Source organism: Caretta caretta, chromosome 25 (genome assembly GCF_965140235.1).
Source record: "Caretta caretta isolate rCarCar2 chromosome 25, rCarCar1.hap1, whole genome shotgun sequence".
NCBI lineage: Eukaryota > Metazoa > Chordata > Testudines > Cheloniidae > Caretta > Caretta caretta.
Window position 1 is genome coordinate 8,591,971 of NC_134230.1, and position 26,959 is coordinate 8,618,929.

At 52.1% G+C, this 26,959-nt stretch overlaps 1 protein-coding gene across 1 annotated transcript in view; it reads right to left on the minus strand.

Annotated features, from left to right (window-relative positions):
* ATP8B3 (ATPase phospholipid transporting 8B3) overlaps positions 1 to 26,959 on the minus strand; it is a 44,758-nt gene that overhangs the window by 14,828 nt on the left and 2,971 nt on the right. Inside the window, exons 5-17 of the mRNA XM_075123195.1 lie at positions 24,933 to 25,031; positions 22,632 to 22,693; positions 21,719 to 21,791; positions 21,521 to 21,591; positions 18,420 to 18,502; positions 17,055 to 17,213; positions 14,290 to 14,378; positions 11,429 to 11,622; positions 9,916 to 10,124; positions 7,652 to 7,680; positions 5,410 to 5,575; positions 3,523 to 3,714; positions 2,841 to 2,953 (exon numbers count right to left, since the gene is read on the minus strand). Of these exons, the coding sequence (XP_074979296.1) occupies positions 2,841 to 2,953; positions 3,523 to 3,714; positions 5,410 to 5,575; positions 7,652 to 7,680; positions 9,916 to 10,124; positions 11,429 to 11,622; positions 14,290 to 14,378; positions 17,055 to 17,213; positions 18,420 to 18,502; positions 21,521 to 21,591; positions 21,719 to 21,791; positions 22,632 to 22,693; positions 24,933 to 25,031 (1,539 nt within the window). The remainder of the gene's footprint in view (positions 1 to 2,840; positions 2,954 to 3,522; positions 3,715 to 5,409; positions 5,576 to 7,651; positions 7,681 to 9,915; positions 10,125 to 11,428; positions 11,623 to 14,289; positions 14,379 to 17,054; positions 17,214 to 18,419; positions 18,503 to 21,520; positions 21,592 to 21,718; positions 21,792 to 22,631; positions 22,694 to 24,932; positions 25,032 to 26,959) is intronic.

Sequence of the window (26,959 nt, forward strand, 5' to 3'; positions counted from 1 at the left end):
ATTTCCTTGGAAACAGCTGTTTGGTGGCGCTTAGGACTTTCTGGGGGCGGGAGGGAGTGAGGATGCGGCGTGCTCCGGAGAGGAGGTGGAGTGGGGGTGGGAAGAGGTGGGCCTGGAGTGGAGTGGCGACGGAAAGAGGCGGGTCTGGAGCATCCCCTGCAAAGTCAGCCCCTGTTCTTCTCCAGGTAAGCTGCCACTGCTGCTGCGAAGGTGCTTCCTAGTGTCCTTGTCTGAAGCGGGCTGTGCCTGCGTGAGGTAAGCCGGGGCACTTCCCAACCACAGTACAGCACAGTATAGTCTATAATGCCTTTTGTCTGGCCCCCCAAAATTTCCTTGGAACCTAACCCCATGCATTTACATTAAATCTTATGGGAAAACTGGATTCGTTTAACATCTTTTCACTTAAAGTTGTGTAAGCAGAGTCAGGATGAGCTCCACCCTGACATCTGGTGGTGAGGTGTGGCAAGTTGTGGAAAAGAACTTCAGGGGCTGATCTCATTTGCATAGGCACACCCACCCCGCCTAGAATGAGGCCATAGCTGCCCAAATGGTCACTTTGGCTGCTGTGGGATCCCCAGCATCTCTGTTATTGGGGCAGGAAGAATAAATTGTTATTACCCTGATTATGGGAACTGTGCTTGGAACTGTACTGGGCCTTTTGTTATGATGGAGGGACTCGCCATCAACTAAGTAGCACTCGCTAGGCAAGGGTCATGGGTTCCAAAACTGTGTGAATGGAGAGAGGTTGGGGATAGGTATTTATACGTGATGGCATAGTCGTCCCCCCCCGGAGGGCTTTACATGCTAATTGCACTTCTTCCTCTCTCCACTGTAGAATATCAGAGCTAATGTTGATTCCATTAGGAGTCTAGTTACAGGCTGCTGAGCTGAGTTCACTTTGGGCTAATGGTGCACCAGCACTAAGGCTCCCCTCCTACAAGCTGAAATCACAAAAGAGCTAAAAACCGACTAAGAGCTGAAATCACTGAGTGTTGTGTTAAGTAGTGGGGGAGCCTGACTATATATTGTGGAGCAGTTTGTGGGAGGGCTGGAGCAGCTTGTGGACCGGCTGGTGGAGCAGTTCATGGGATAGTAGGAGCTGCTTGTGGGGAGCGGAGCGGAGCCGTTCATGGTCCGGCTAGTGGAGCAGTTCATGGGACGGTGGGAGCTGCTTATGGAACGCTGAGCGGAGCAGTTTGTGGACTGGCTGACGGAGCGGAGCGAAGCCCTGTGGGGCAGTCAGCTTCAGATAGAAGGTGCCCCCTTACCTCTTCTTCCCCCCCCCATCTCCACCCGGTTGGGAGGTAAAACTCTGCAGATAAACTTTCGAACTCTGGGGCTGCCCTGACCAGGGACAGAGACTTCTGGGCCTTGGGACTTTGGGTGATTTGGGGTTGCTGGACTCAAGAACCCAAGGGAAAGGACACGCCCCAATTTGCTTGGGGTGGGTTTTTGCTCATGGGTTGTGTTATTAATCCTGTTCGTGGTGTTTCCCCAACATAATGCCACTTTGTTTATCTCTGTTATTAAAAGGCTTTTTGCTACACTCAGACTCTGTGCTTGCCAGAGGGGAAGTGTTGCCTCTTGGAGGCACCCAGCGGAGGTGGTATATATTTGTCCCAGGTCACTGGGTGGGGGCTCGAGCCGGTTTTGCATTGTGTTATTGGAATGGAAGCCCTAGATACTGAACCCAGCCCTTGTTGCTGCCAACTCTGACGGGCAGAAGGGTTACAGTTGCATTTTTCAGGAACAAAACTACAATGTTAAGTGAGGAGTTACTGTACAACAGGATGCTCCAGAGGTCCATGCTGAAGGACCCTTCTGACCCCACCGGCGTCCGAACGGCCTGAGTCAGGCCCCGGAAAATCACGAGCGTGGCTCCAAAGTCATGAGATTTTTTTAACCAGTAACTCTGGGGTTCTCTTTCATGTGCCTTCTGGGTCTGAGCCTTCAGGGCCCCGTTTTCAAGCTTTTATCCGCAACCAGGAAGACTAGAAAAACTTCTTCTTTTTTAAATGAAAACGGAGCTTCTCCAGTGGCAGACTAGCCACTGGGCCAACAGGGCCCATGACCAGGGGCCCTAGCCACTTGTGGGGGCCCGGAAATATGGGCACCCCCATGCCCCGACCCGCTCCGCCTGGCACTCCTGCCAGGAAGCGAGGTCAGCACACAGGGACTTGCCCTGCTCCACCCACCTGGCGCTCTTGCCAGGGACCAGGGGAAGCCCCTGTGCCCCGACCCTGCTCCCTAGCAGGAGTGCCAGCCAGGCGGAGCCAGGGAAGGCCCCACGTGCAGACCCCACTCCCGGCAGGAGTGCCGGGCACGGGGATGGGACAAGCCCCCACACCCCGACCCCATTTCCCCAGCACAAGCGTGGGGAGGGGGGACTGCAGGCAGAAGAGTTGGGGAGGGGCCCCCACTTGCTCTGGCCCAGGGCCCGACAAAAGCTTAATCCGCCTCTGAGTGTCTCCGCTAATCACATGACTCCAGGAGCCGGGAAAACACCAAATACCACGAGAGCTGCCATAAAGTCACAAGAATTGGTGATGCTGCTGTCAGAGTTCCAGGGTAACTGCACCTGTCACCCCTGGACGTGGACGCACCGGGGGAGCCAGGATCCAGCTCTGGGGAAGCAGGAGCAAACTGGCAGAGGCTTCTAGGCCTCGATCGCACTGGCAGCTTTGGGGCCCTCATACCATGCGCGGTTGAGACATTAGGCTGAATCAAATCACATGGAGCTAGGGAGACAGCGAGAGTGAGATCACACCCGGGCCGCAGGGAAAAAGAGAGAGCACTAGCAGCCGTAAGCCCACCCCTTCTAGGGCTGGTCCCGCACTCACATCCAGTGCCAGCTGGGTGAAAGCCCTGGTAGGCCCATCTTCATGCAGCCTCTCTAGGATCACCACGTCCGCCCCCTTCGTGTAGAGCCGGATCTTCCCCTCGGGGTCTCTCACTGCGGGGAATGAGCCTGCTTAACCACGGAGCACTCTGCGTCTCCCCCTGCCCTGCGGCCCCTCCCCGGCTGCCGAGGAACCTGGGGGCGGAGGGCAACACCATGGGGGTTGGGGAGACATGGCAGCGAGCAGATGGCGCCGCCCTAAGATTGTTTCCTCCACTGGCAACGCAACGACATCACCCGAGTTACTCCTGATTGTCGCTGGCGGGGCAGGGGGGAAATGGGTCCCAGGGACCCCTCTTTGCTCCGATCAGTCTCCTCCAATGGGGCAGCCCCTTTCTGGCTATCTCGGCCCTTGAAGTGGCAGCTCACAGACCCCCGCACCCTTAAAGGCCAGGTTTGCATAAAGGCACCAGAGGCGACCAGCAAAGCGAAGGGAGACTCTCAGGGCTGGTTCTCGGTGGCCTGGCGCCTTTTGCCCCACCGCACCCCCTAGGGTGACCGCTGAAAAGTGCCACTCCCATTCGGGGGTCTTCACAGGTGGGAGCGATGCTGCCCTCCAGCAGCTGGGCCCGCAGCAATCTGCAGTGACCAGCAAGTACCTAGCCTCCAGCCGACCGGCTCACCCAGGATGGACATCCTCTTGCGGACGCTGTTGAAGTCCAGCATGGCCAGCAAGCTGTACGTCCGCTCTGTGCCCAGCTCGCTGAGGGTGATGGTGTCCTGTGTCCGGGAGAGGAAGACATACCCAAGGTTCCTGGCTGCCATCACCAGGGCCTCTTCGTCCGGCGAAGCTGCCTGGTAAACCAGCTCGCCTGCTAAAGGAAGAGAGTGAGAGACAGACAAGGCTCTTCCCATTAGGCTTGAGCTGAGTCAGCACTCAGAAGGAGACTGGCTTTGCCTACAGGGCCATGGTCAATCTTCAGCCAGGGCTACAGTGGCTTCAAAGCTCCATGCGAACGGCTGTGTCTGGCCTGTTCATTCCCCTGGCTCCTGGATGGCACCATTTGGTTGCCTCCCCCCTCCACCCCCCCGAGTAAAGCAAGTTCTGCTCAGGGTTGCAGGGATTCACTTGGCCTCACGCCATGATGGTTCCCCAGAAGTCAGAGGATTTGCCCCCCGATGCCTTTGTTCCCCGGCTCGTTACTTCTAAATGAACACCCCGGTGTGGAGCTAATCCCCTGCTTCAGGTGGGCAGAAATGCAGTGTGGCACATGCCGGGCACTGTGCTGCTTCCTGGTCAAAGCTCGCTGCTCCTGCTGCTCGGAGGAGCGCCCCCACAGGCCCTTGGCCCAGGCTACGTAAGGCTTTGGGCCACTGGAGCGGCTACATTGATGCTGGTGCAACCCGCTAGTATTGACATGACCTGGACCAGTGCCACCCCCTAGTGTAGATGTGACCTGCCTCAGCACCACCCCCAGCATTGACGTGACCTGCTCCAGCACCCCCTCAATGTAGATGTGACCTGACCCAGTGCCACCCCCCAGAATAGATGTGACCTGTCCCAGTGCCACCCCCCAGCATAGATGTGACCTGCCCAAGAGCCACGCCCAAGTGTTAATGTGCCTTGCACCCCAAGATCAGACTACCCCGTTTCACACTGCCATGCTGTGATGCTTTGGGGGAAAAGGTTTGGGTTTTCTTGACTGTTGCTAGAAAAAGAGTTGGTTGTTTTCTTCCAAGCAGCAGGAACCTCAGTCCAGAGCAGAGCCCCGTTTCGCAAGCCGAGGCGAATCACCTGCCCTCTAAGCCTCTGGCCCCTGCCTTTGCACGCTCTTGCTGAACGGTGTGTGTTTGGGAACAGTGCACAGAAAGTACCAGCTCTAATCAAATCCAACCAGGGTGAGAATGCTCTGGTGGTTTCCCCTTTCGCTAGGCTTGGCATCAATTCCGTATTTGGTGGGGGGGGTGATGAGTGACTGCCGCGATCAGAGGAACCTGGGCAAAGCCCACCCACCACCCAGGCAAGGGGAGGGCTCCCACCGTTCCTCCCCCACTTTGCGGCAGCATTCCCCCTCTGATCTGCCCTGAGGAATCTCTTATCCCAAAGGAGGCACTAAGCCCTCAGCTGGGCCAGGCGCTGTTGGACCTGGAGCCATGCCCCCCATGACCCCTTCCCACCCCACACAGAGCTCTGGTGCACAGGGGGAATGGGCCTAAGGTGAAGATCCAGGGGATACACTGGGTCTTCCTTTAGATCTGTGCAAAATGGGGGGCGTGATGTGTGTGAAACAAGCACAAATCAGAACTCGCCACTCACTCACACCAGTGCTGACTGTCTCCCCGCCCCCGCCCCTCATCCTGCACATGGGCAAAAGGCCACGCGAGCTCCTGCCCCAACGTATTATCTCCTCGACCGCAGTCCAGGCTCATCTTTAAATGCACCGGCCTCTGGCTTCGGACACGGTTGCTGAAAGCGGCTGAGTCTGGGCAGACGGACAGGCCTGGTCAGAGCCTGGGGCCCCGTCAGAATTCTGCGGTGCTCCCTGGCCAGCAGGGCGTCATTTTAAGACCCAACTCACTGTCTTTCTCCTCCACCATGACGGTGTGGCAGAGGGCCAACAGCCTCAGGAACTCCCTCATCACCGGATCGTCGTTCTGCAGGACGGCCTCCAGGAGTGAGGGGTCGTGAAACTCAGCCGTCCTGTCCACGTAGGGGTTCCAGCTCATACTGGCTTTCTGCAAGAGGGGCGGGCCAAGACATTCATAGGAGCAAGGAGCAAAATCAAACAGCCAGGCAAACCCGGCTCAGCACTGCAGGGAGCACCTTTCTCCAGAAGGAAAAATGGAAGAGCCTGTCTACACTAAGAGCTGGGGCTGGGATACCCAGCCCGAGCAGAAAACACCTGCGCTAGACCGGATTGCACTAAGGTCCTAAAACTGGAGCGTAGCTTCGGCAGCTCCAGCAGCGGGACGGGTTAGCCACGCTGAGCACGAGCCTGAAGTCTCAGACGGGTACGTACTTGGGGCAAACGAGTCCGTACTCTGGTTTCAGCACCTTGGCTCAATCAGAGCAAATGCAGGTACCTCTCTTTGAGCAGGAAATCACACCCCCCCCCCGGCTCCAAGTGCAGATGGACCCTAAACTGGTTCCATCTCCCTTAGCAACCTGTCTCCTACCATCCATTTCCCCTCTAATGGGCGAAACAGGCCAGTATCTCACCCTTTATATTAAGGACCTGTTTATAACGCATTAATACATGATTAAGAGATGGTTTTAATAACCGACTAATCAAGCGTTCTAGAGCCCAACTGATCAATAACTTGTAACTGTGGTTTATAACCATTTTATAATCCATACTACTCATGCTTGTTACATGTAACATGCCTATGACACCTATGCATTGTTTATTAACCCTTTATAACCATTAATAAATGGAACCTTACTGTGAAGTGTGATGCTGGTTAGCACAACATTGTGATTAGAAGATATTTACAGCAATGGGCCCCATTCTCCATTGCTTTGCACCTGGTGTCATCATTCACCCCTGCGCAGAATGGGTGTAAAACGCTGCCATTCTGAGCTGGTACAATTTGAGGGGCATTTTCACAGGTGTAAATGACTGTACCAGGTGCAGGGGGATGGGGAATCAGGCCCCAAACCGGCTATGCGTTTCCAAGCCCTCTCTGCACCCCAGGACTACTGACCAGTCCAAAACCACCATCAGCCCACGTGATGAACCAGGTGTGTGGAGACAGTTATTTCCTGTGCTGGCCAATGTGGGGCTAGGACAGGGGCGGACAAACTTTCTGGCCTGAGGGCCACATCGGGTTTCTGAAATTTTGTGGAATACCAGTTAGGGGAGGCTGTGCCTCCCCAAACAGCCAGATGTGGCCCGGCCCCCGCCCTCTATCCAACCCCCCCGCTTCTCACCCCCTGACAGCCCCCTGGGACTCCTGCCCCATCCAACCCCCCCTGTTCCTTGTCCCCTGATGCCCCCCCCCGGAACCCCTGCCCCATCCCCCCTCCCTGTCCCCTGACTGCCCCCTGCCACCCCCTCCTCTCATTCCTGACTGCCCCCCAGGGACCCCTGCCCCATCCAATCACCCCTTCTCCCTGACCACCCCCAGAAACCCTGCCCCTGACTGCCCCCTACTGCCCCATCCAACCCCCCTCTCCTTCTTGACTGCCCCTCCAGGACACCTGCCCCCATTCAACCTCCCTGTTCCCCATCATCTGACCGCCACGACCCCTATCCACACCCCTGACCACCACCCCTCTGGCCAACCCCCCTGCTTCCTGCCCCCTTATCACGCTGCCTGGAGCACTAGTGGCTGGCAGCATGGCACCGGTACAGGCAGCCATGCCACCCAGCCGGAGCCAGCCACGCCACCGTGCAGCACAGAGCACTGGGTCAGGCCGCGGCTCTGCAGCTGCACTTCCCGGCAAGAGCTTGCAGCCCCGCAGCCCAGAGCATTGCGCCGGCAGCGCAGTGAGCTGAGGCTGCGGGAGGGGGGATGAGCCTCCAGGGCCAGGAGCTCAGGGGCCGGGCAGGAGGGTCCTGCGGGCCGGACGTCGCCCGCAGGCCGTAGTTTGCCCACCTCTGGGCTAGGAGCATCCTCAGAGATAACCCCTGAGATTGACAGGCCCAGTTTCCTCCCGTTCCCTGGAAGTGGACAATGGCTCGCTGTTACTGTGTGAAACACTGGGCAAAGGAACAGCTAGCACAATAAGGAGTGTACGGCTCTGCTGTGCAGAGGATTCTCGGCTCTGCACATATAACTGCTAAAACTACACATCGGATAGTTACGCACCGAAGCTTTGTTTTCACCATTTGCAGATCCTGTTGGAAAAAAAAAAAACAGTTAATAAAGAGTCTGCACCGAACGCTTCTTAGCGGGTGCTCAGGCCGAGATGGTCAAACGTGACCTGTGATTTTGGGGACCCAGCTGACGACACCTTGACCTGACTGTCAAAAAACGAACTGCGTCCACCCTCTGGAAATCAGGCCCTTTTAGGCATCTCAAGTTGCGTGCCCAAAAATCACTAGGCATTTTTGCAAATCTTTCCTTAATTCATTAGAGAACAATCTTCTCCAGCACTGGCCACCTGCCCTCCCAGTTCTCCCACCTTCATCACTGCCTTGTGGGAGTCTTGATCTCTTCTGGCTTCTCACTGCCAAGCTCCTCCTTAATCTCCTTCCCGAATACCCGGCTGAAGGATCCAAAGAACAGCCAATCCCTAAGCTCCACCCACTAGCTGTAGAGTTTCAAGGTGACTTGAAAAAGGAAAAATCTGTGGACTTTGTCCTGTTATTCGCTTGGATTTTTTTAATTGGGTCAAAAATAAGGGGCGTTTTTGGTTGGTTGGTTGAAGTTTTTTGTTGGGTTTGGGTTTTTTGCATATTTTTAGCATGAGAAATTCAGATCTCACCTGACCTACTTTCCCTGGGAAACTTGGGGCTTTCCCCCTGTCTGTTTTTGTCAACGAACCTTTAACACAAATGCACTATATGCAGTCAGGAGAAAAGCTCTCTATGCTAAAGATTCAATACTCCCTGCCCTGCAAGTCTCATCAATTAAGAGTGGAGCCAGAGAAAGCTCCCAAAACCATGAGAGACTTCCAACTAGTCATCCAGCAATACAAGGGGAGACAAGACCTGACAATCCTGATATTTCTAAGGGTAAAAAAAAGCATAAAAATAACTTTAAAAAAGAAAATGGGGGGGGGCTTCTTCATCATAAAAGAACAACCCCTTTTTCTTTCCCTCCTTTTCAGGCCACATTTCAGAAGAGCTCTTGAAGTAAAGCAGGGGAAGGCACATGAATGCATTCTGGAGTGTCACAGGAGAGCTGCAGGTGGCTGGAAGGAATTTACAAAAAGCAATCATTTCTGTGCTAAACTCCCCTCAGCACTCCAGCTGGGAGGGACACAACATTGACCAAAAAGGCCTTTTCAAGCAAATTGCAGAAATTTCTGTTTCTGTTGAAATTTCCGGGGGAGGGGAGTTCGTCAAAAACCTGAAACCCAAAAACTGTTGAGTTTTCGAAAACCAGAACTGAAAAACACAGGGTTTGCAGGATCTCAATGACCCCCTCCCTCCCCAAATTCTGTGAAAAAATTCATTTCCTCTCAAAATGTTTTGTGGGAAATAAGATATGTTTCCAGCTCTATTCAGCTCCCAGTGGGCCTACCTTCTTTTTCAATGAGCACCTTTGCCTGCCACCTTCCCCGCAGCCTGCCCTAATCAGGTCACACGTCATGCCTCAGTTCATCGAGTGTCACTAGGCCAGCCAAAGGCTGCTGTGCCAGAACGGAGAGCAGCCAGTTGCTGATGGGTCTGACAGGAAGTTCAAATCTGAAACGCACCCCTGCTCCCCTCTCTCTGAGGGAGGTGCTGAGGTGGATCCTAGGCAGAGCTTCGGGGCTTGGGCCCTCTCTAGCGACTGTATGCTGACAGACATTCCCCAGCCCGTGTGGGGCTGGCCCAAGCCTTGACCTTCCTTTCCCCATGCAGGGCGGGCATTGCTGCTCGCCCGAGCCCTGCCTCCCCACCACGAGGGGCTGGCATCGCCGCTCCCTCCCCCTGCACGTTCCTCCGCACCCTGCTTTTTTGACAAATGTGCCTTTGTCCCGTAGTTGGCAAGAGCAAACAGGAAAAATGCCCACTGTTGCCAAAAAAGTCGGGACAGCCAAGACAGGGCTTTAAAAAGGGTCTGTCCCGGCCAACACGGAACGTATGGTCACCCTAAGCCACAGATGCACCACGCAGTTAGGAAGATCACGAGCAAATAATGGGACAATACTGACCAGCATGAAAAGCAGCAGCCCCAGCAAACCAGCTGCCCAACGACATCTGACATAACTGCATGCTGAATTTCTACAGCACCTGCTACTTGAGGACCTCAATGCACCTTGCTAAAATTAATGAACTGGATTAAATTACTTGCTATGGGTTGCACAGCGGGTCTGTAGCAGAACAAGAAATAGAACCCAGGTGTCCTGCAGTGCACCCCACAACTATTCAAGGTCAGCCTCCCCCAAGAACCTATAGAAACCTGCTTCCACTCAGAGGTACCATAGGTGATCCCGTTGATGCAACATTTCTTGAAGGTCATAATGTTCTGCGTTAAGGTGCCCGTCTTGTCCGAAAAGATGTACTCAATCTGGCCAAGCTGGTCATTGAGGCTGGTGCTCCTGGCTTTTGCTGGAGTGTCCTTCGCAGGGTAGTACATCTCCAGGTCCCAGTCAATAAAACAGCTGTTCACCATGTAGATGAATTCAAACCTAGGAGACCCAGGGGAAAGAGACACAACAGGCATGATAGTTATTTTAGCCACAGAGCTAGGGGCATTTGGGAATCTGACACCCCCCGCCCTTTCTCTTTGTCTTAGAGCTCGGAGCCTGCTAAAATCCAAAACAGTGCAGATCACTCAAGGTCAGAATTTCATGGCTCGGCATTCTGGGTTGGGAGCAGGTTGGGGGCTAAGCTCTTTTGAAAATCTGCCCCTAATGGAAGGTGCTGAGAACATCTGTCACTGAGCACCTTTGAAAATCTGGCCCTTGATGACAAACCTCAAATGTCTGAAGGTTCAGGTAAGGACCAAAAAGTTTGGAAGCTGCTTCTGACGTATCAGACCTCTGGTGTCTTCCTAGCTGGGCTGAGAATCTCAAGTCACTGGGTGAGCAAGAGATTTCAAATCATTCCTGTCTCTGGTCAGGATGGAAACAGAGATGTCCCAAAGATCTTCATCGCTCCTACTTCCCCGGGGAGTGAATGTGCAAAGTAATGGGCAGAGGAGAATGTTAAACTCCTCCAGACTCAGCGAAAGCTCAGGTCAGGTTTAGAGGGGGAGGGAGAGTCTACTCTCTCCTATCCCTAGCCCTAACCAGCTATCCCATTCGATCCTCCTCACCCTTCAATCTAACATCCAGTTACCGTACTAATGATTACCGAGGGAGGCCCAGGCAAAGGAGTGGGAGCCAGGAGTGCTAATCCTGACTTGGTGCCTCAGGAAAGTCACTTCTCTCCTGTGTGCCTCAGTTTCCCCACTCTGTAAAGTGAGGTTAAGAACACTGACCTCACTGTGACAGGGGAGGATTCAGTATCTAATTTCTGTAAAGTGCTTTGCACATCCACAGTGCAGCACATTATCTGTATTTAGGCTCACAGTTGTGTCCTCATCAGAATCACCACGCTGACATTTAGTGACCAAATATTACCTTCATCATCAAGCTATCGCCACCAGCCTAGCCATAACTCCAGACCATACAGCCTCCTGGGCGCTTCTCTAGTGACTTTCATCTGAGGATCCCAAAGCACTTTACTAACATTAATGAATTTGAGCATCACAGCCCGTCCTCTGACCTAGGTCAATATTACCCCCCCTTCCACGGATAAGCAAACAGAAGTGACTTGCTCGAGGTCAAGGCAGAGTAAAAAACAGACCCCTGACATGCTGACTCCCAGTCCCAGAGGCACCGATGTTCCCCGCTGCACCGAATGGCAGGCTGGCCCAGGAGGACAAAAGGGAGAAGTAAAAGACAGCGACTATTTATAAGCAGCACAGAATCCACTCTGAGGATCTTACGTTATGTACATGGACATCGGTATGATGATGCTCAGAAGGATCATGAAGCCCCAGAAGGTGAAAAAGGCCTGCGTGGCAGGGCTTGTGCCGACGTACAGAGCGGAGAGGTAGCTGTGCTGCGTGTCGAACTTCACGGCCCAGAATCCGGCGGCAAAGGCGAGACATAATGACGTAATGACCAGCATCACGAAGATCTGGGGGCAGGGGAAGAAATCCACCTCTCAAGGCACTGTGCAGGATTCCACCAGGCTTTTCTCCAAGCGGGTTCATGGGCCAAGCAGCGCCACCCAGGCTTCCAGAGAGGCAGGAGTGAGGGCCTGTCTGCATTAGCCATTTTAGTAGCAGTGTAGCTAAACTGATGCTCTCCCCGGGTAGACAATGGGCTACACTGGTGTGAAGCAGGGTAGTTACACGGGTGCAGACAGGCCCTTCTTTGGTGTGAATTTAAACCACTAGATCCTCGGCTGGTGTGTCTTGCTCACATGCCCTGGTCATACATGGCCAGATTCGATGTCAGGATGGAATTTCCCCCCAGGTGGCGAGCCTGGGGTTTTTTCACCTTCTTCTGCAGCCAGCAGTGTGGATCCCCTTTTGGGATCATCTGGGCATCTGTCACCTAATCAATTCCCTGCCATTGCAGGGCCTTGGGCATGGGTGGCACCTTGGTCTCTCCTGTTCTCGCTCCTGAGGACTGAAATGCTTTAGTCTAACTAAAGTCTTTGGGCTCAGTGCAGGGGTTTCTGGGTGAAAATTAACTATGCAGGGAGCTCAGACTAGAAGTTGGATGAAACCATGAATGCTGGTATAACCTTTGTGTGGACACTCTTATTCTGGGCCTTTTTTCAGGTTACTGTATGTCACTTGGGAAGGGGTTTAAAACTAAACCGAAAAGAGCCACTCTTATACCGGAATAAGAGTGTCCACGCATCGGAGGTTTATACCAGTATAACTAGATCTGGATAACTGGTAAAATGTTCCCATGTGAACAAGACCTTCGACATAGAGCCTGAGTTCTCCAGCTTTGCCCTGGGGGAGCATATTATACTTAGATGGGAAGCTCTTTGGGGAAGTGACTGTCATTTTGTCCTCTGTCTGTACAGCGCCTAGCACACTGGGGCTCTGGTTCATGAGTGGGCTCCTCGGTGCCACCGGAATAAAATTAATAATAACGTAATAATAATTACACATAACAGAGTCAATAATAATAATACAGATACATCTCATGGGCCCCTCCCTTCCCAATTGCTATGGCTTAGACCCACCCCTGCCCATCCATAGTCACATAACATTCCCGCAGCAGGTGCAGCCAGTGGCAAAGCACCATTAGGAACGTACTTAATGCACCTTTCGTTTCTCTCAATGCACCTGGAAAGCAGGAGGAGGAGCCGGTGCCACATGACCATCCACAGACCTCCCCCCCAAAGGGCCACAGAGCATCATGTGGGAGCCACCGACAGAGGATGGAAGGACGGAGCCAACAAGGCATCGTAGCTAGAACGGGTAACTGAGAGTGCTGCCTTTAAATAGAGACTTCAGGGCAGACAGGATGGTCTTGTGGCTAGGGAGATGACTCTGGGGAACTGGGTTTTGTCCCGTCCCCCCCGAAACCTTGGGGACAAGTCAATTCCTCACTCTCTGTGTGGCAAAACCTAATTCGTTCCCGTTTCTGATGTACAATGGTGCTGAACACCCGAGATGGTACTATAAATAACCGTGGACCATGTTATCTCAGAGATAAACACAATACAAGGCCCCAGGGGTAGCTGGTATCTCACCAGATATCCACGAGGAATAGTTGCTGTTTCTAGGGTTGAGGTAAATAGGCGTGATGGGTCATTTGGTTGGAAAATTACAAACACCTGAAAGCAGGAGCTTAGCAAGCCACTGCTACAGCTCATTTGTAGCTATCAACACAGCATCATCAGCACCATGGTCCTACAGCCACGTTCACCCATCTGCCTGCTGATTCCTCTGCAAACATATGTGGCCACAGTTCTTCAAGACAGCAGGACAAGAATTAGTGTTTAAATTAGAATCTACAGCCAGAGGACCTTTTAGTGGCTCTACACTAAGGGCCAATGGAACATGACACTACGTTCTCCAAGCCAGATCCTCAGCTGGGGTACACGGGCACAGCTCTACAGGGAAGCTACGGTCAATTTCCACCCCCTGAGAATCTGGCCCCTTTGACTTCAATGGAGCAAGGTCGATTTATACTTGCTTAAGACCTGGTCTTCTTATTTAATTTAAACTGCAGTGCTGGGGAAAGGGGCTGGTCTCTTTGTCAGAGTGGGTGGGCAGAGCCCACCAGGACAAGTTGGGAGGGGAGGGGCCATGGGGAAAGTGCCACTTTGACCGCTGCTGAGAATGAAAAGCAACGCAAGTGTCCCAGCTGCACTCAGGGGCAGCGAGTTATATGGGCCCGGGGTGCCCATGCTCCAGGAATTTTCAGGGTCCGGGGGCCTGGCTCCACAATGTTCGGGGCCGGGTCTCTCCCCCGGCCCCACCTGCCGCCCCTGCACCTCCCCTGGCTAAGGCGGCTTCCTGCCCAGCCTCGCTTTGCGCCACTCCTAGAAGTGGCCGGAACAGCCCTATGGCCCCAGGGAGGGGGTGTCTCTGCGCGCTGCCCCCGCCCCGAACGCCGACTCCGCAGCTCCCATTGGACAGTAACTGCAGCCAATGGGAGCTGCGGAGGCGGGGCCTGCACACACCCCCACCGATAAAACGCTCTCAACACCAGTCCCACAACTGCCTTCCACTCCATGCTGAACCAGAGACAGAGCTACACCTCTGTGGAGTGAGAGGTCAGGCAGTGAGAGCTCAGCTGGCCAGCCCATTTCTGGTGGAAGAGATGCACTTACTACGATCACCAGTCTGTCCATCAAGCGGTCCAGCTTGGTTTTCTTCATCTTGATCTTCCCACAGTTTTTCATAATTTTGGAATCCAATCCTGGATAAGACACATTTTAAAAAGGAAAACAGAAAAACACCTGACCCTGGCAATTGTTTAGCTGCTGGAGAATCATGCTGGCTGCATCACACCCACTTTGCTCTCCAGACTGGGGAGAAATGTCTCTCATGCCCCATGATGTTGGTGTCATCACACTGTGATAGGAACTCATTCCAAGGAAGCCTGTTCCACCATCCCACAGCGTGGTCTAGTGGTTAGACCAGGGGCCTCCTAGGTTCCATTCCCAGCTCTGCCTCCAACCTACTTTGTGATCTTGAGCAATTCAATTCACCTTTGTGCCTTGGTTTCCCCATCTATAAACAGGGTATAATTATGTGTAGCCCTTCGAGAGCTCCAGGGGCAGGGAACTCTAGGAGTGTCACTTGCACAGGGATGGCCAATTTTGCAATTCAAGGGCTGCAGAGGCAACTTGCCAAGAGCATACATGTAATTTATTCCTTCATTCCTGTCAGAATGGTGCAAAGGGGCCTTAATGTAAATGAGAATCTGGCCCAAGGAATCGACAGCATTTCTAGTATATCCATGCCAATGGTATTGCTTAGATAAACAGAAATCGCTTGCTGGCTGATGTTGCCAGCAGTAGACACCTGCCACTGATCAGAACTGTTCTCACCCCAAAATTAGCGAAGAGCTACAGAGTTGGAAACCTCAGGCCACATGTGTTAAGGAAAAGTTAGCACATGTGACTCCATTTTGGTTTGGGGCCCACCATTGTTTAAATGCCAGCACATCATACACCAGGAGGAGTGATCCTTAGATACTGAATCCCTGTGAAAATCCTCCTCCTTGTCTCCAGCCTGCCTTGACTCCCAATATCTGGTTTTTGTCAGTCTCTAACTCCCTGTCTCTTGGCCTTGATGTGAGGCCTCCCATTCTGATAATAAAAGTTACTGATGCATGACTTTAGGACCATGCTGTGTAATTAACATACTGGTATAGCACGAGGAATGCACCAAGCAGGGATAGGTGGTAGATAAGACAAGGGTTTGTTTATTGGCTAAGGTTTCCAATGCACGAGGCCAACATGCTTTGCTAAAAAGTATATAACCTTTGTATAATCTGTATTCAGGGTCCCCCCCTGGCTAGCAGGGGGGCACCACGCTCGAGCGTAATAAACTTAGTGTCTTTTGGGAACTCTGCAGTTGTGGACTTTGTTTCTGTGCCTCGGCCTAGATTCAAACTGTGCGTGTCCTATCAGGTATAATTCGTAGCACTGGTGTGCGTGTCCTATCAGGTATAATTCGCAGCAGTTGTATGCGTGTCCTACCAGGTGTAATTCGTAACACATGGAGCCCTCAAATCCCACCTTGGGAATTTTTGACATCCGGGGACAGTGGCAGGAGCATTAACAAGACCAGGTGTCGCCTCGTCCTCTGCCCTTATGGTAGGGGTTTAATGAGCTCTCCAAAAGGCTGAAGAATCTTCACAGAGTCAGGCCAGAGGGACCGTTCTGTCCTCTAGTCTGATCGCCTTCATAACACAGGCTATAGAATGCCCATCTGTAATTTCTGCACCAAGCCCATATCTTGTGGTTGAGCTCCAGCATATTTTTGGAAAGACGCCCAATCTTGCTTTAAAGACTCTGTCATGGAGACGCCATTGCATCCCATGGTCAGCAGTCCCAATGGTAAATTACACTCAAAATGTGCCTTATTTCTAGCCTGAATTGATTTCACACCAGCTACCAGCCACTGGATCTGGTCATGCCTTTGTCTGCTACACAAAAGCAGCCCTCTACTGTCAGACATCTTCTCTTGTAGGTACCTATAGACCAGGATCAAGTCACCTCTTAACCTTCTCCATGACAAACAGATTGAGTTTCCTAAGTCCTTCACTGTAAGGGAAAATCTGAAGGGAGCCTGAGAATGTGAATCTAAGCAATGAATCTGCAGGTGTTTGTTTGCATGACCAACAATGCTGCTCAAATGAGTCAGAACAGCACCTGCAGTTACTCTTTTTACAAACATAAGCTAGGCATCAGGAAGGAATACCTACATTGTGCAATGGTCTGGCAACTCCTAGGCATGTGTGGACGTCATACATGGGGTGATCTGTGAACTGGGCTGCGATCGGTGCTGACACCGTGTGAAAAGGAGTGACGTTTTACTGATGGGTTAAACACAGAGGCTGTGCTGTACCTGGGGCTGATCGTTGTTTCAAGTCCAGCATCCCCTCTCCTCCCTCCAGCAGTGGTCTATTCTTGAGGCTTCACAGGGAGGCAACCCATCCCCCAACACCATAGTGCACCTGGCCAGTTACACCTAATGCACGTGGAAGAGAACCAGGCCTCCTGCCGCGCCCATCCAGTGAGCAGCTTGCCCTGCCCTTTGGGTGGCGGCCTGCTTCCCACTGGGCCAGTCTCCGTACTCAGGTACACGGAGCAGCTTCAGCCGGGATGGGTTAAGACAGGTGAAGGCTGGCTGAGGGGCATGACACCGTCACCCTGCTCGCCGGCAGCAGCCCCACGTGTCCGTTTGGCCCACCAGGCCAGAGCCTCCTCCGGCATAAATCAGCAGAGCTCCCATTAACTTCGAGGGAACTGTGCTGAATTGATTTCAATGGTGCTACAGCTGATTTACCCCAGTTGGGGATCTGGCCCCTTGTGTCCCTGCGTCTTTTCGGCCCTGCCTCCTCCTGGCAGCCGCTGGCACTCACCCGCGTAGATAACGAGGCCGTAGCAGGTCTCGGTGTTGCGTATCCTGCAGCCTCGCAGCAAGATCTTCTCACTGTCCAGTGAGTACTTCTCCCCCCTCCACTCCAGCGTGCCGATGAAGCTGTGCATGCGGCTGTTGGGCTCCTCGCAGGTCACTTTCCCTGGGATGCCAACAGCAAGGAGGGTCTGAATCACCCCTTGGCTTTCTGGGGAGAGACTGCAGAGAGGGGGTCCCTCCTCCCATCCTTCACCCCCTTCCGCCCCTCCTGCCTCATCGGGGAAGCTGACACAGCTTCTGTGGAAGAAACGCAGACCAGGGAGAGACGGGGCTTGCCCAGGGTTCGTCAGGGAATCGCAGGAGGCCACTGTGACCTGAGAGAGATATGCCAAGGGATGGTGGGTTGGGGGATGGACATGGGATGAGCTAGCCCAGTGACCTCCCTGGGGAGCAATGAAGGAGGGCTTTATGGTTGAACGTTAACCCCTTCATCCTCAGAGCCCAGCTTTGGGGTAGTTCAGCATCACCCTGCGCATTGCATAGCTGGGCAAAGTGAGGCCCAGCACGATCGAATGAGCAGCCCTGTGTCCAGCCCAGAAAGTGGGGCAGCTGGGAATAGAACCCAGGGAGTCCTGACCCTCAAGCCACTGATAGCTGCTTGGTGGAAGCATGGGCAAGAATGGAGAGCAGGGAGCAGGAGACACGGCTGAGGACAATCCTTGAGAACACAGACCTAAGTCCTGAGGGGAGGAAGGGGAATGGAGGGAGGGGCAAGGGTTGGTTGTTTTTATCCCAATATACAATAGATCAGTCAGATTCTGATCTCAATTACACTGGTGTAAATTCACCCCAGGGCTAAGGCCCTGGCAGAGTGGTCCTAGGGGCAGAATGCTGAAGGTGGCCACAACCTCCCCTTCCATCTATCTGGCCTGGAATCTATTTGGTCCCTTCACGGCAGCCTCTGAAAGCAACTTTGCTGGGAAGGGGCCTGCAGGCCACCTGGGGGAGCCCAGAGAGGGGTGGTGGCAAACACAGCCTAGGGATGCAATCTTTACCCATTGCAGCCTCCCATGCTGGAATCCACTGAAGCCAACTAATGATACTGCCTTGTTCCACCAGCCCCCATCCCTGGCACAAAGAGGTGTGAATCTGGCCCCCTGCAGCACTTTCCTCTGCTATACAATGGGCCAAGAGCACTAACACCAGCCTCCCAAGGGGGCTCTGCATCAGTCACATGTCTGGGCTTTTGCCCTCTGCACCAGGGAAGACTCACGTGCCTTGGAGTGTTTCATTTTGGCAGGGTAATTAAATAAATATCCCTGTTGCTCCGGGTTTATATTGGAGCCAGCGAGGCGAACAAAACACTCACCATCAAAGGCAGCCATGCTCGCCTCGCTCACCAGCTCCTGGTGCGTGGCCAGAAGGGCCTGTCTGAACTTTAGGTTGGTTTCCCTGCAAACAAGAACAGGTCTGAAAACAATCTGAAGGAAAAGCCACAAAGCAGGGTGGTGCTGGTCACTCCCCTAGGGCAGTGGGTCTCGATCTTTCCAGACTACTGTACCCCCAAGTTTCACCTCACTTAAAAACGACTTGCTTAAAAAATCAGACATAAACATACAAAAGTGTCACGGCGACTAGGACTGAGACATCGCTCACTTTCTCATTTCTCCCTTATAATTATAAAATAAATCAACTGGAATATAAATATTGTCCTTACATTCCACTGTACAGTATATAGAGCAGTGTAAACAAGCCATTGCCTGTATGAAGTTTTACTTTGTACTGACTTTGTTAGTGGTTTTCATGTAGCCTGTTGTAAAACTAGGCAAATCTCTAGATGAGTTGATGTACCCCCTGGAAGAGCTCTGCGTACCCCCAGGGGTATGTGTACCCCTGATTGAGAACCAATGCCCTATTGTGCCCAAGGGTAGGAGAAGTGTGGGGTGAGAGGGGTATTATTAATTATTACGATTTATGTGCATTACAGTAGCACCTAGAAGCCCCAGTTGAGATCAGGGCCCCATTGTGCTGGGTGTAGCTTATACACGGAGTAAGAGACAGCCCCTGCTCTGAAGAACTTACACTCTAAATACATTATCCCCATTTTATAGATGGGGAACTGAGGCCCAGTGAGATGACGTGATTTGCCCAAGATCAGGCAGGGAGTCTGGGCAGAGTGGGAGATTTCACCCAGCTCTGCAGACTCCCAGGCCAGTGCCTTAACCACCAAATCATCCTCTTTTGGCTCCTGTAATTATTGGGGTTACTCTGTACCCCAAAAGCCTAGGTCCTAGGAGCATGCCAAGTGCATGCATCTCAGAGGCAAGGCCTGCAGGTGCTTCAGCAGTGAGGCCTTGTGGGCGCTAGCCCCAATGGGTCCCAGACACAGGGCTAAAGGGCAGGTTGTCACTGGGGCTGGCAGGACGGGGAAGGTTGCAGATACCCTTGGTACAGAAACTTACACAGTTACAGTCACACTGAGCGACAGCGGGTCCTGTTCGGGCCCCGGGCAGTCCCATCGAGGGTCAGGGCTGGTCAGCCCTAGTGCCCAGGGCACCACTCCAGTCCAGTCTCTATTCCTGCAAACGGGCATTGGCAGGTTTCCAAGCCAGGCTCAGTTAGTGCCTCTCACTGGGGCCCCTCCACCCTGGCTCCCTGCCCAGCCATTGCTGCTCCCACATTAAGTCCCAGACAGGCCTGCATCTGGCAGTCACATCCGGCAGTCAAGTCCGGTTCCACATAGAATCATAGAACTGGAAGGGACCTCGAGAGGTCTCCTAGTCCAGTCCCCTGCACTCATGGCAGGACTCAGTATTATCTAGACCATCCCTGACAGGTGTTTGTCCAACCTGCTCTTAAAAATCCCCAATGGCAGAGATTCCACAACCTCCCTAGGCAATTTATTCCAGTGCTTCACCACCCTGACCGTTAGGAAGTTTTTCCTAATGTCCAACCTAAATGTCCCTTGCTGCAATTTAAGCCCCATTGCTTCTTGTCCTATCCTCAGAGGTTAACGAGAACAATTTTTCTCCCTCCTCCTTGTAACAACCTTTTATGTACTTGACAACTGTTATGTCCCCTCTCAGTCTTCTCTTCTCCAGACTAAACAAACCCAATTTTTTCAATCTTCCGTCATAGGTCATGTTTTCTAGACCTTTCATCATTTTTGTTGCTCTTCTCTGGCCTTTCTCCAATTTGTCCACATCTTTCCTGAAATGTGGTGCCCAGAACTGGACACAATACTCCAGTTGAGGCCTAATCAGCGCAGAGTAGAGCGGAAGAATTACTTCTCGTGTCTTGCTTACAACACTCCCGCTGATACATCCCAGAATGATGTTCGCTTTTTTTGCAACAGCGTTACACTGTTGACTCATATTTAGCTTGTGATCCACTATGACCCCCCAGATCCCTTTCCGCAGTTCTCCTTCCTAGGCAGTCATTTCCCATTTTGTATGTGTGCAACTGATTGTTTCTTCCTAAGTGGAGAACTTTGCATTTGTCCTTATTGAATTTCATCGTATTTTACTTCAGACCATTTCTCCTGTTTGTCCAGATCATTTTGAATTTTAATCCTATCCTCCAAAGCACTTGCAACCCCTCCCAGCTTTGGTATTGTCCACAAATTTTATAAGTGTACTCTCTATGCCATTATCTAAATCATTGATGAAGATACTGAACAGAAACGGACCAGAACCGATCCCTGCGGGACCATACTCGTTATGTCCTTCTAGCATGACTGTGAACCACTGATAACTACTCTCTGGGAACAGTTTTCCAACCAGTTTTGCACCCACCTTATAGTAGCTCCATCTAGGTTGCATTTCCCTAGTTTGTTTATGAGAAGGTCATGCCCGACAGGATCAAAAGCCTTACTAAAGTCAAGATATACCACATCTACCACTTCCCCCCATCCACAAGGCTTGTTGCCCTGTCAAAGAAAGCTATCAGGTTGGTTTGACATGGTTTGTTCTTGACAAATCCATGCTGACTCTGTGGCTGTGCACATGGTTCCTGGGCTTCTCTCCAGCCCCCTTCTGCCGTGTGGCTCCTGCTCCCCAAACCGAGCCCAGCCTGGTTCAGGACCATTCCTCTCACCCAGTCAGGGGAATGGGAAGTGCAAAGCGAATGGGGCCGGTAGGAAATATGGTCCCTGCTTAGCCAGGAAAAAGGGGGTATACAGAGGAGGCTGATGAAACTTGTAGTCCGCTGCTTTGGAGATGCAACACACCCCAGGTTTTGAATTTTGGGTGTCCCATTTCAGAATCCCTCAGGGCCTGATTTTTGAGGGTGCTGAGCACCCGCAGCTACCAGGAGCTTTACCCGGAGTTTCAGGCACCCAGCACCTCTGAAACCCTGGCCAAGGTGTCTCCAGCTGGACTCCCAAATATGGAGGCCTCAGACCTTTGGCTATGGTGTCTCTGAGCCCCAGCCGGTGACTGTGGTCTCCCAACAGTCTCTCCCTCTGCTTACCCATCAATATCCGCTGTCTCCACGTAGCACAGGCTGCTGGGCTCTGAGCTGGACAGCAAGAGCAGGTCAGCCTTTAAAAGCAAGTGAAAGAGAAAAGGCCTCAGAGAGACTTTCCTGATGAGGCCCCCCTCGTCCCCACTCCCCAGCATTACGGCCTCGGAGTGAGGGGCCTGGCCCAGCATGCGGGGCCTCACGCACCGGGACGAAGCTGTCCTTGCGGAGGCAGACGACGTCACCGACACAGATGTCCCGCCATTTCTTCCAGCTAAAGCTGCAAGAGAAGAATGAGCCACTGAGGGAGGGCCCAGCCCCGCTGAGACGCGCTGAGCTGACAGCCCTGGTGGCCTCTCTCCATGGGGCGGGGACCAGCAGCAAGGTAAGTTTCACTCCCACCCTCCCCCAGCCTCTGCGCCTCAACCCTGACCTCCAGGACGAGAGGAGACTTCAGTCTCTGTGGCCCATCCAATCCTTGGCCGCTCCGCTGAGCCTGCCAGTGGGGAGGCCAGCTGGGCGGGTGGTTTCATGGCATGGGAAACTGGCATGGGACCCACCAGTGCCTAGCAGGCATGCCGCCAAGCAGCCAACGAGGGCAGCGCCTTTGGGCTGTTGGGGAGCTGGGCTTAGAGGCCCATTTCAGTCCCTTCTGCACCCTTCTGCCTCCTGATAAGAGCAACCTCAAGCTGGGATGTCACTCTGTAGGGCCCCACTTTAGGAGCCCTGTTAGTCAGAAGTGGCAGAAACTCGCTGGATGCCCTTCCTAGGAAAGGAAACTCCCTTAGGACAGGAGGAGGTATCCCATGGAGCCAGGGCCACCTGGATCCCCATCCCAGCTGGGACTGGGATGTGTTAATCCCAAGCATGGAGCAAATGAGGCCTGCCCCAGGTTGTGGCAAAGTGTGTCTGTGTGGGGGAGCCTGGGGGTGACGACACATCACAATCTCTTCTCTGAGTACAGCTGCTAAATTGGGAGAACCCTAGGGCTCAGACAATGCCACTGAGCTGCCACCACCCCTCCCCCTGCTTCTTTGAACACATGTTGGAGGAGAAAACGACTGTAGAGAGTGAGTTTTATCCTCTAGCTCGCAGCTGGACATTTCTCAAGGCCCCTAACCTTTTCCCCACCAAGATTTCGCAGGGTCTGCTGTTGATCATCCAGTCGCTCCGGTGTCGGGCCTGCAAAAATAGGAGAAAAGACAGGGACAGGCCATGTCGGGCTTCCCTGTTCACCAGGGCTGCAAGAGAACATCCCTGTTAGCACCGGGCTCTGTCCGGGAGTTCCAGCCCCAGAGTGAGGAGATCTGCCCTTCACAGCCGTGATACTGGCAGGCCAGATGCCAGCTCTTGCCCAGGCTGCAGGCATTAGCTAAGAACTGACTAATTCGTTGTTGGAGGCCTGACCAGTTCACTTATGTGGTAGTGTTGCTCAAAATAGGTATTAATCCTATAAGACAGGTTTCAGAGTAGCAGCCGTGTCAGTCTGTATTCGCAAAAAGAAAAGGAGTACTTGTGGCACCTTAGAGACTAACCAATTTATTTGAGCATGAGCTTTCGTGAGCTACAGCTCACTTCATCCGATGCATACCGTGGAAACTGCAGCTATGCATCCGATGAAGTGAGCTGTAGCTCACGAAAGCTCATGCTCAAATAAATTGGTTAGTCTCTAAGGTGCCACAAGTACTCCTTTTCTTTTTGCGAATCCTATAAGAATGTATTTACTCGTGTTACAACTCAATTGCATGTTTGTAAGTTGCTGCATGCATTAATCTTATTTGAAATGTCCGTATTCCAGGAAAAATGTAAGTTTTGCTTTATAACTTTGAAAATGTTTGCTCTAAACTTGTGAACCCGGATGGGAAGAGTGTTTACCTCCACCTCTACCCTGGTGGCCAGAAGAACTATCAAAATCAGATGATCCATCAAGGAACATCAAAATACGAAGATTTGGTGAATGGGTCTATCGCCCCTTGGAAACACTACATCCAAGGAAACTTGTCCTACGGACTTGGAGGCTGAACGAAGGAAATAAAACAAAGATACATGAACATTTTCCATCTCTTTGTTGTTTGAACTCTGACAGGGCCAAAGACACCAAACTGAAGCCAGAAATCCCCAGGGGTTACCCCTGGGTCCACCCTGAAAGACACTTTGAAGTGACAGATCACTACAGTTCTGTCACTCTTAGGATTTATTGCAACTCAATTGGTATCTATATCTGCTTGCTTTAGCCTGGAAACAACTCTCTTATTTCTCTTTCCTAGTTAATAAACCTTTAGATAGTTTATTACAGGACTGGCTACAGCCATTGTCTTTGGTGTGAGATCAAGGGTACCAACTGATCTGGGGTCAGTGACGGGTCTCTTGGGATTGGAAGCAACCTGAATATTTTGTGATTTTTTTTGTGTAAGTGACCATTTATCATCATTTATAAAGTCCAGTTTGCCAGATAGGCTGGAGAGTCTAAAGCAGCGGTTCTCAACCCGCGGCCCGTATGTGGCCCAATTAACACACAGCTGCGGCCCAGCTGTGTGCTAAAGGCCGCAGGGCCCGCATGCAGAATCCCAGCTGCCCTGCTGCCCAGCCCGGGGCAGCAGGGTTGAGGCTGCCAGGCTGCCCTGCCTTTAGTGTGTCAGGGTCCGGGCTTCCGGGACTGCCCTGCCCCACAGGGTGGGATCCGGGCTGTTGGGGCTGTGCTGCCTCGCAGCCCTGCAGAGTCCGGGGCTGCCCAGATGCCCAGCCCCGCAGCAGGATCCGCTCCTGCCCCACTCTGTGGAGGGGTCTCTGGGCGGGGGCTTGGGTGCTGAGCATAGGGGTCTGTAGGGGTGGGGTTCAGCGGGGGTATGCTGTGGTTCTCAACCTGCGACCCAAGTAAGTAAATAGGTTGAGAACCACTGGTCTAAAGGGACTGTCTGTGACTCCATGGTAAGACCATGATAGTGATCCAGGAGTTCACATTTGGTTCTGGGTGAGTAACAGCTACTTATAGGGGTGTCTGCCCAGATATAGGCACTCACAGTCATGAGCCCGTCCATGCAGCATGACACAAGGCATGCCCAGTGGGTCTGAATGTGGGGAGTAGGGGGGCGGTCAATATGTCTGTGGATCTAAGAGGGAGCATGTCCATTGGCTGGGACCCCAAAGAGCAGGGGAGGGGAGTGGGTCAATCATGGAGAGGCCAGAACAGGGGAAGGGGCCAGTTACTCATCCCCGCTCCAAAGGGAGGATGGTAGATAGTCACAGCCCCTTGTCTCAATGAAGGCATTGTGGATACACGTAGGGTTATGAGGCTTAAAGATGCAGGGAGCGCCAAGCTTCTTCCAGACTTTTCAGCTCAGTCCTGGGCTCTCCGGCAAGCCACACCATGCACTGGGCCCCTTCATGGATTTCCAGCCCTGTAAACTGATGGCAAACTCACAATGTCATCAATCAGGTCCCGTAGGCCTCTGAGGAGAAGGAGGGAGCTCAGGGGCAGCAGCAGGGTGAACCAGGGCAGGGTGGAGATTTCAGGAACGGTCTGAAATGGGAGGCAAGAGAGAAGAGGAACATCACATTGCTAGGGGCGGGTAGGGGACCAGACACAGCTTCACCCCCCACCCTGAAGCACTGACCCTTTCTGAGTGTTGGAAGAGTTGGGGTAACTTCCCCATTCTTTCTATGGGAGCATCTGAATTTCCTGGTTCCACCTGGGACCAGACTATTGGTTTAAGAGCAGCTTATTTCAGTTTATCTTAAAGATCTTCCTAATCAATTGAAACTAAAACAAACTAAGGACTTGTCTACATGGAGTGTGATGCTGGTAAGTGGCAAGTGCCAGCTCTGGTGCCTAGGCATCAGCTGAGAACTGACAAACTCACACCTGCAAGCCAGGCCAGTTCATCTGCATGTTAGTAAAGTTCAAAGTAAATGTGAAATGTACAAAAATGTGTTTAGTGTTTAAACTGCATGAAGAACTGGTGGGATGTTGCAGGCATTGTTTTCCTTTATCTGTACCCTGTTATAATGTAATAGCAAGCTTCTGCATTGTATATACCCCAGTAACTAAGGAACTCATCAAACTGAGAGGAGCCTTGTGTAATGCAAATGAAGAACTTGAATAGGAGAGTGTTAATTCCTGCGCATTGAAAGCAAGTGGTCGTTATGTATCAGATCAAAGATCAAAGTCTCCAAGTGCATTCCTCTTTTCCTGCCATGAAGAAAGAACCCACGTGGGGGCTGTCCTGACAGCTCGGTTTCTGTGAGAAGCTATAAATATGGACCCAATTCTTCATCTCTTGTCTGTCTGGATTCTAACAGGGCAGAAAACTGAACAAGGAGGCAGAGATCCCCTGAGTTATTCTGGGTAGCCCTGAAAGACTTTTGGGAAACTGGCAGAACACTACGCCACGGCTAGATTTTGCAATTATAGAGTGTGACTCACCTGTACATATATATTTTACCTGCTTTAATCTCTCATTAACTCTCATTTCTTTTTCGTAGCTAATAAACCTTTAGTTAGTTTACTATAGGATTGTCTTTGGTGTAAGATCTGGGATACAAATCACCCTGGCTGAGTGTTGGTCTCTTGGGACTGGGTGTTACCTGATTATTTTGTAATTGTTGGTGTAAGTGACCATTTATCACTTAGTCCAGCCTGCCTGGATGGCAAGATAGACTGAAGCGTCTACGGGGACTATCTGCGACTCCATTATAAGAATATTGTAGGACTTTAGGAGTTCACATTTGGCGCGGGGTTGGTGAAATCTAATTATAGAACATACGACAGGTCTGGGGTGCCGGCCCTGCTTTTTGACAGTCTGCCCGGAGGTTGGCCCTCACGCTTGTGAGCCACTCCAGGCACGGTGACATGGGGAAATTGATCAGAATAGCTATTGCAGAACAAAATATTCCACAATAGCTAGAACAGCTACTGCAGAATAGCTGCTGCAGAATAAGCTATTCTGGTCAATATCCCCCCATCAAGACGTTAAACCAAAGCTGGGTTAAACCAAAATAAGAGCTTGCCTAAACAACCGAAATAACGGTCTCTTCTCCTAGCTTTAGGTCAATTAAACCAGTTATTTCAAAATGGAACACTCCTGTAGTGAAATGAGAGAGCCCCACACAGACGGACGCTAAAATAACTAAGGGGATGAATGAAAACCCATATGGTTATTTTGGTTCCCATGTGGCCAATCCCTAAGAGCATCCGCATGGCCTTTTGCGCCAGTTTAGCTGAACTGGTTTAAAATCTGGTACAGTAGACAAGGCCAAAGCAAAGAAGCTTTGATCTAATGACTTTCAAGGGATTTGGCTCCTAACTCGCATAGGAACTTTTGAAAATCCCATCCTTGGTGATTAAAGGACTGGAAGCTAGGAGTCCTGGGCTCTGTGCCCAGCAGCTCACTGTGTGACCTTGGGCAAGACGCTTTGTCACAGTCTCTGCAGCTAATATCCTTCATGGGG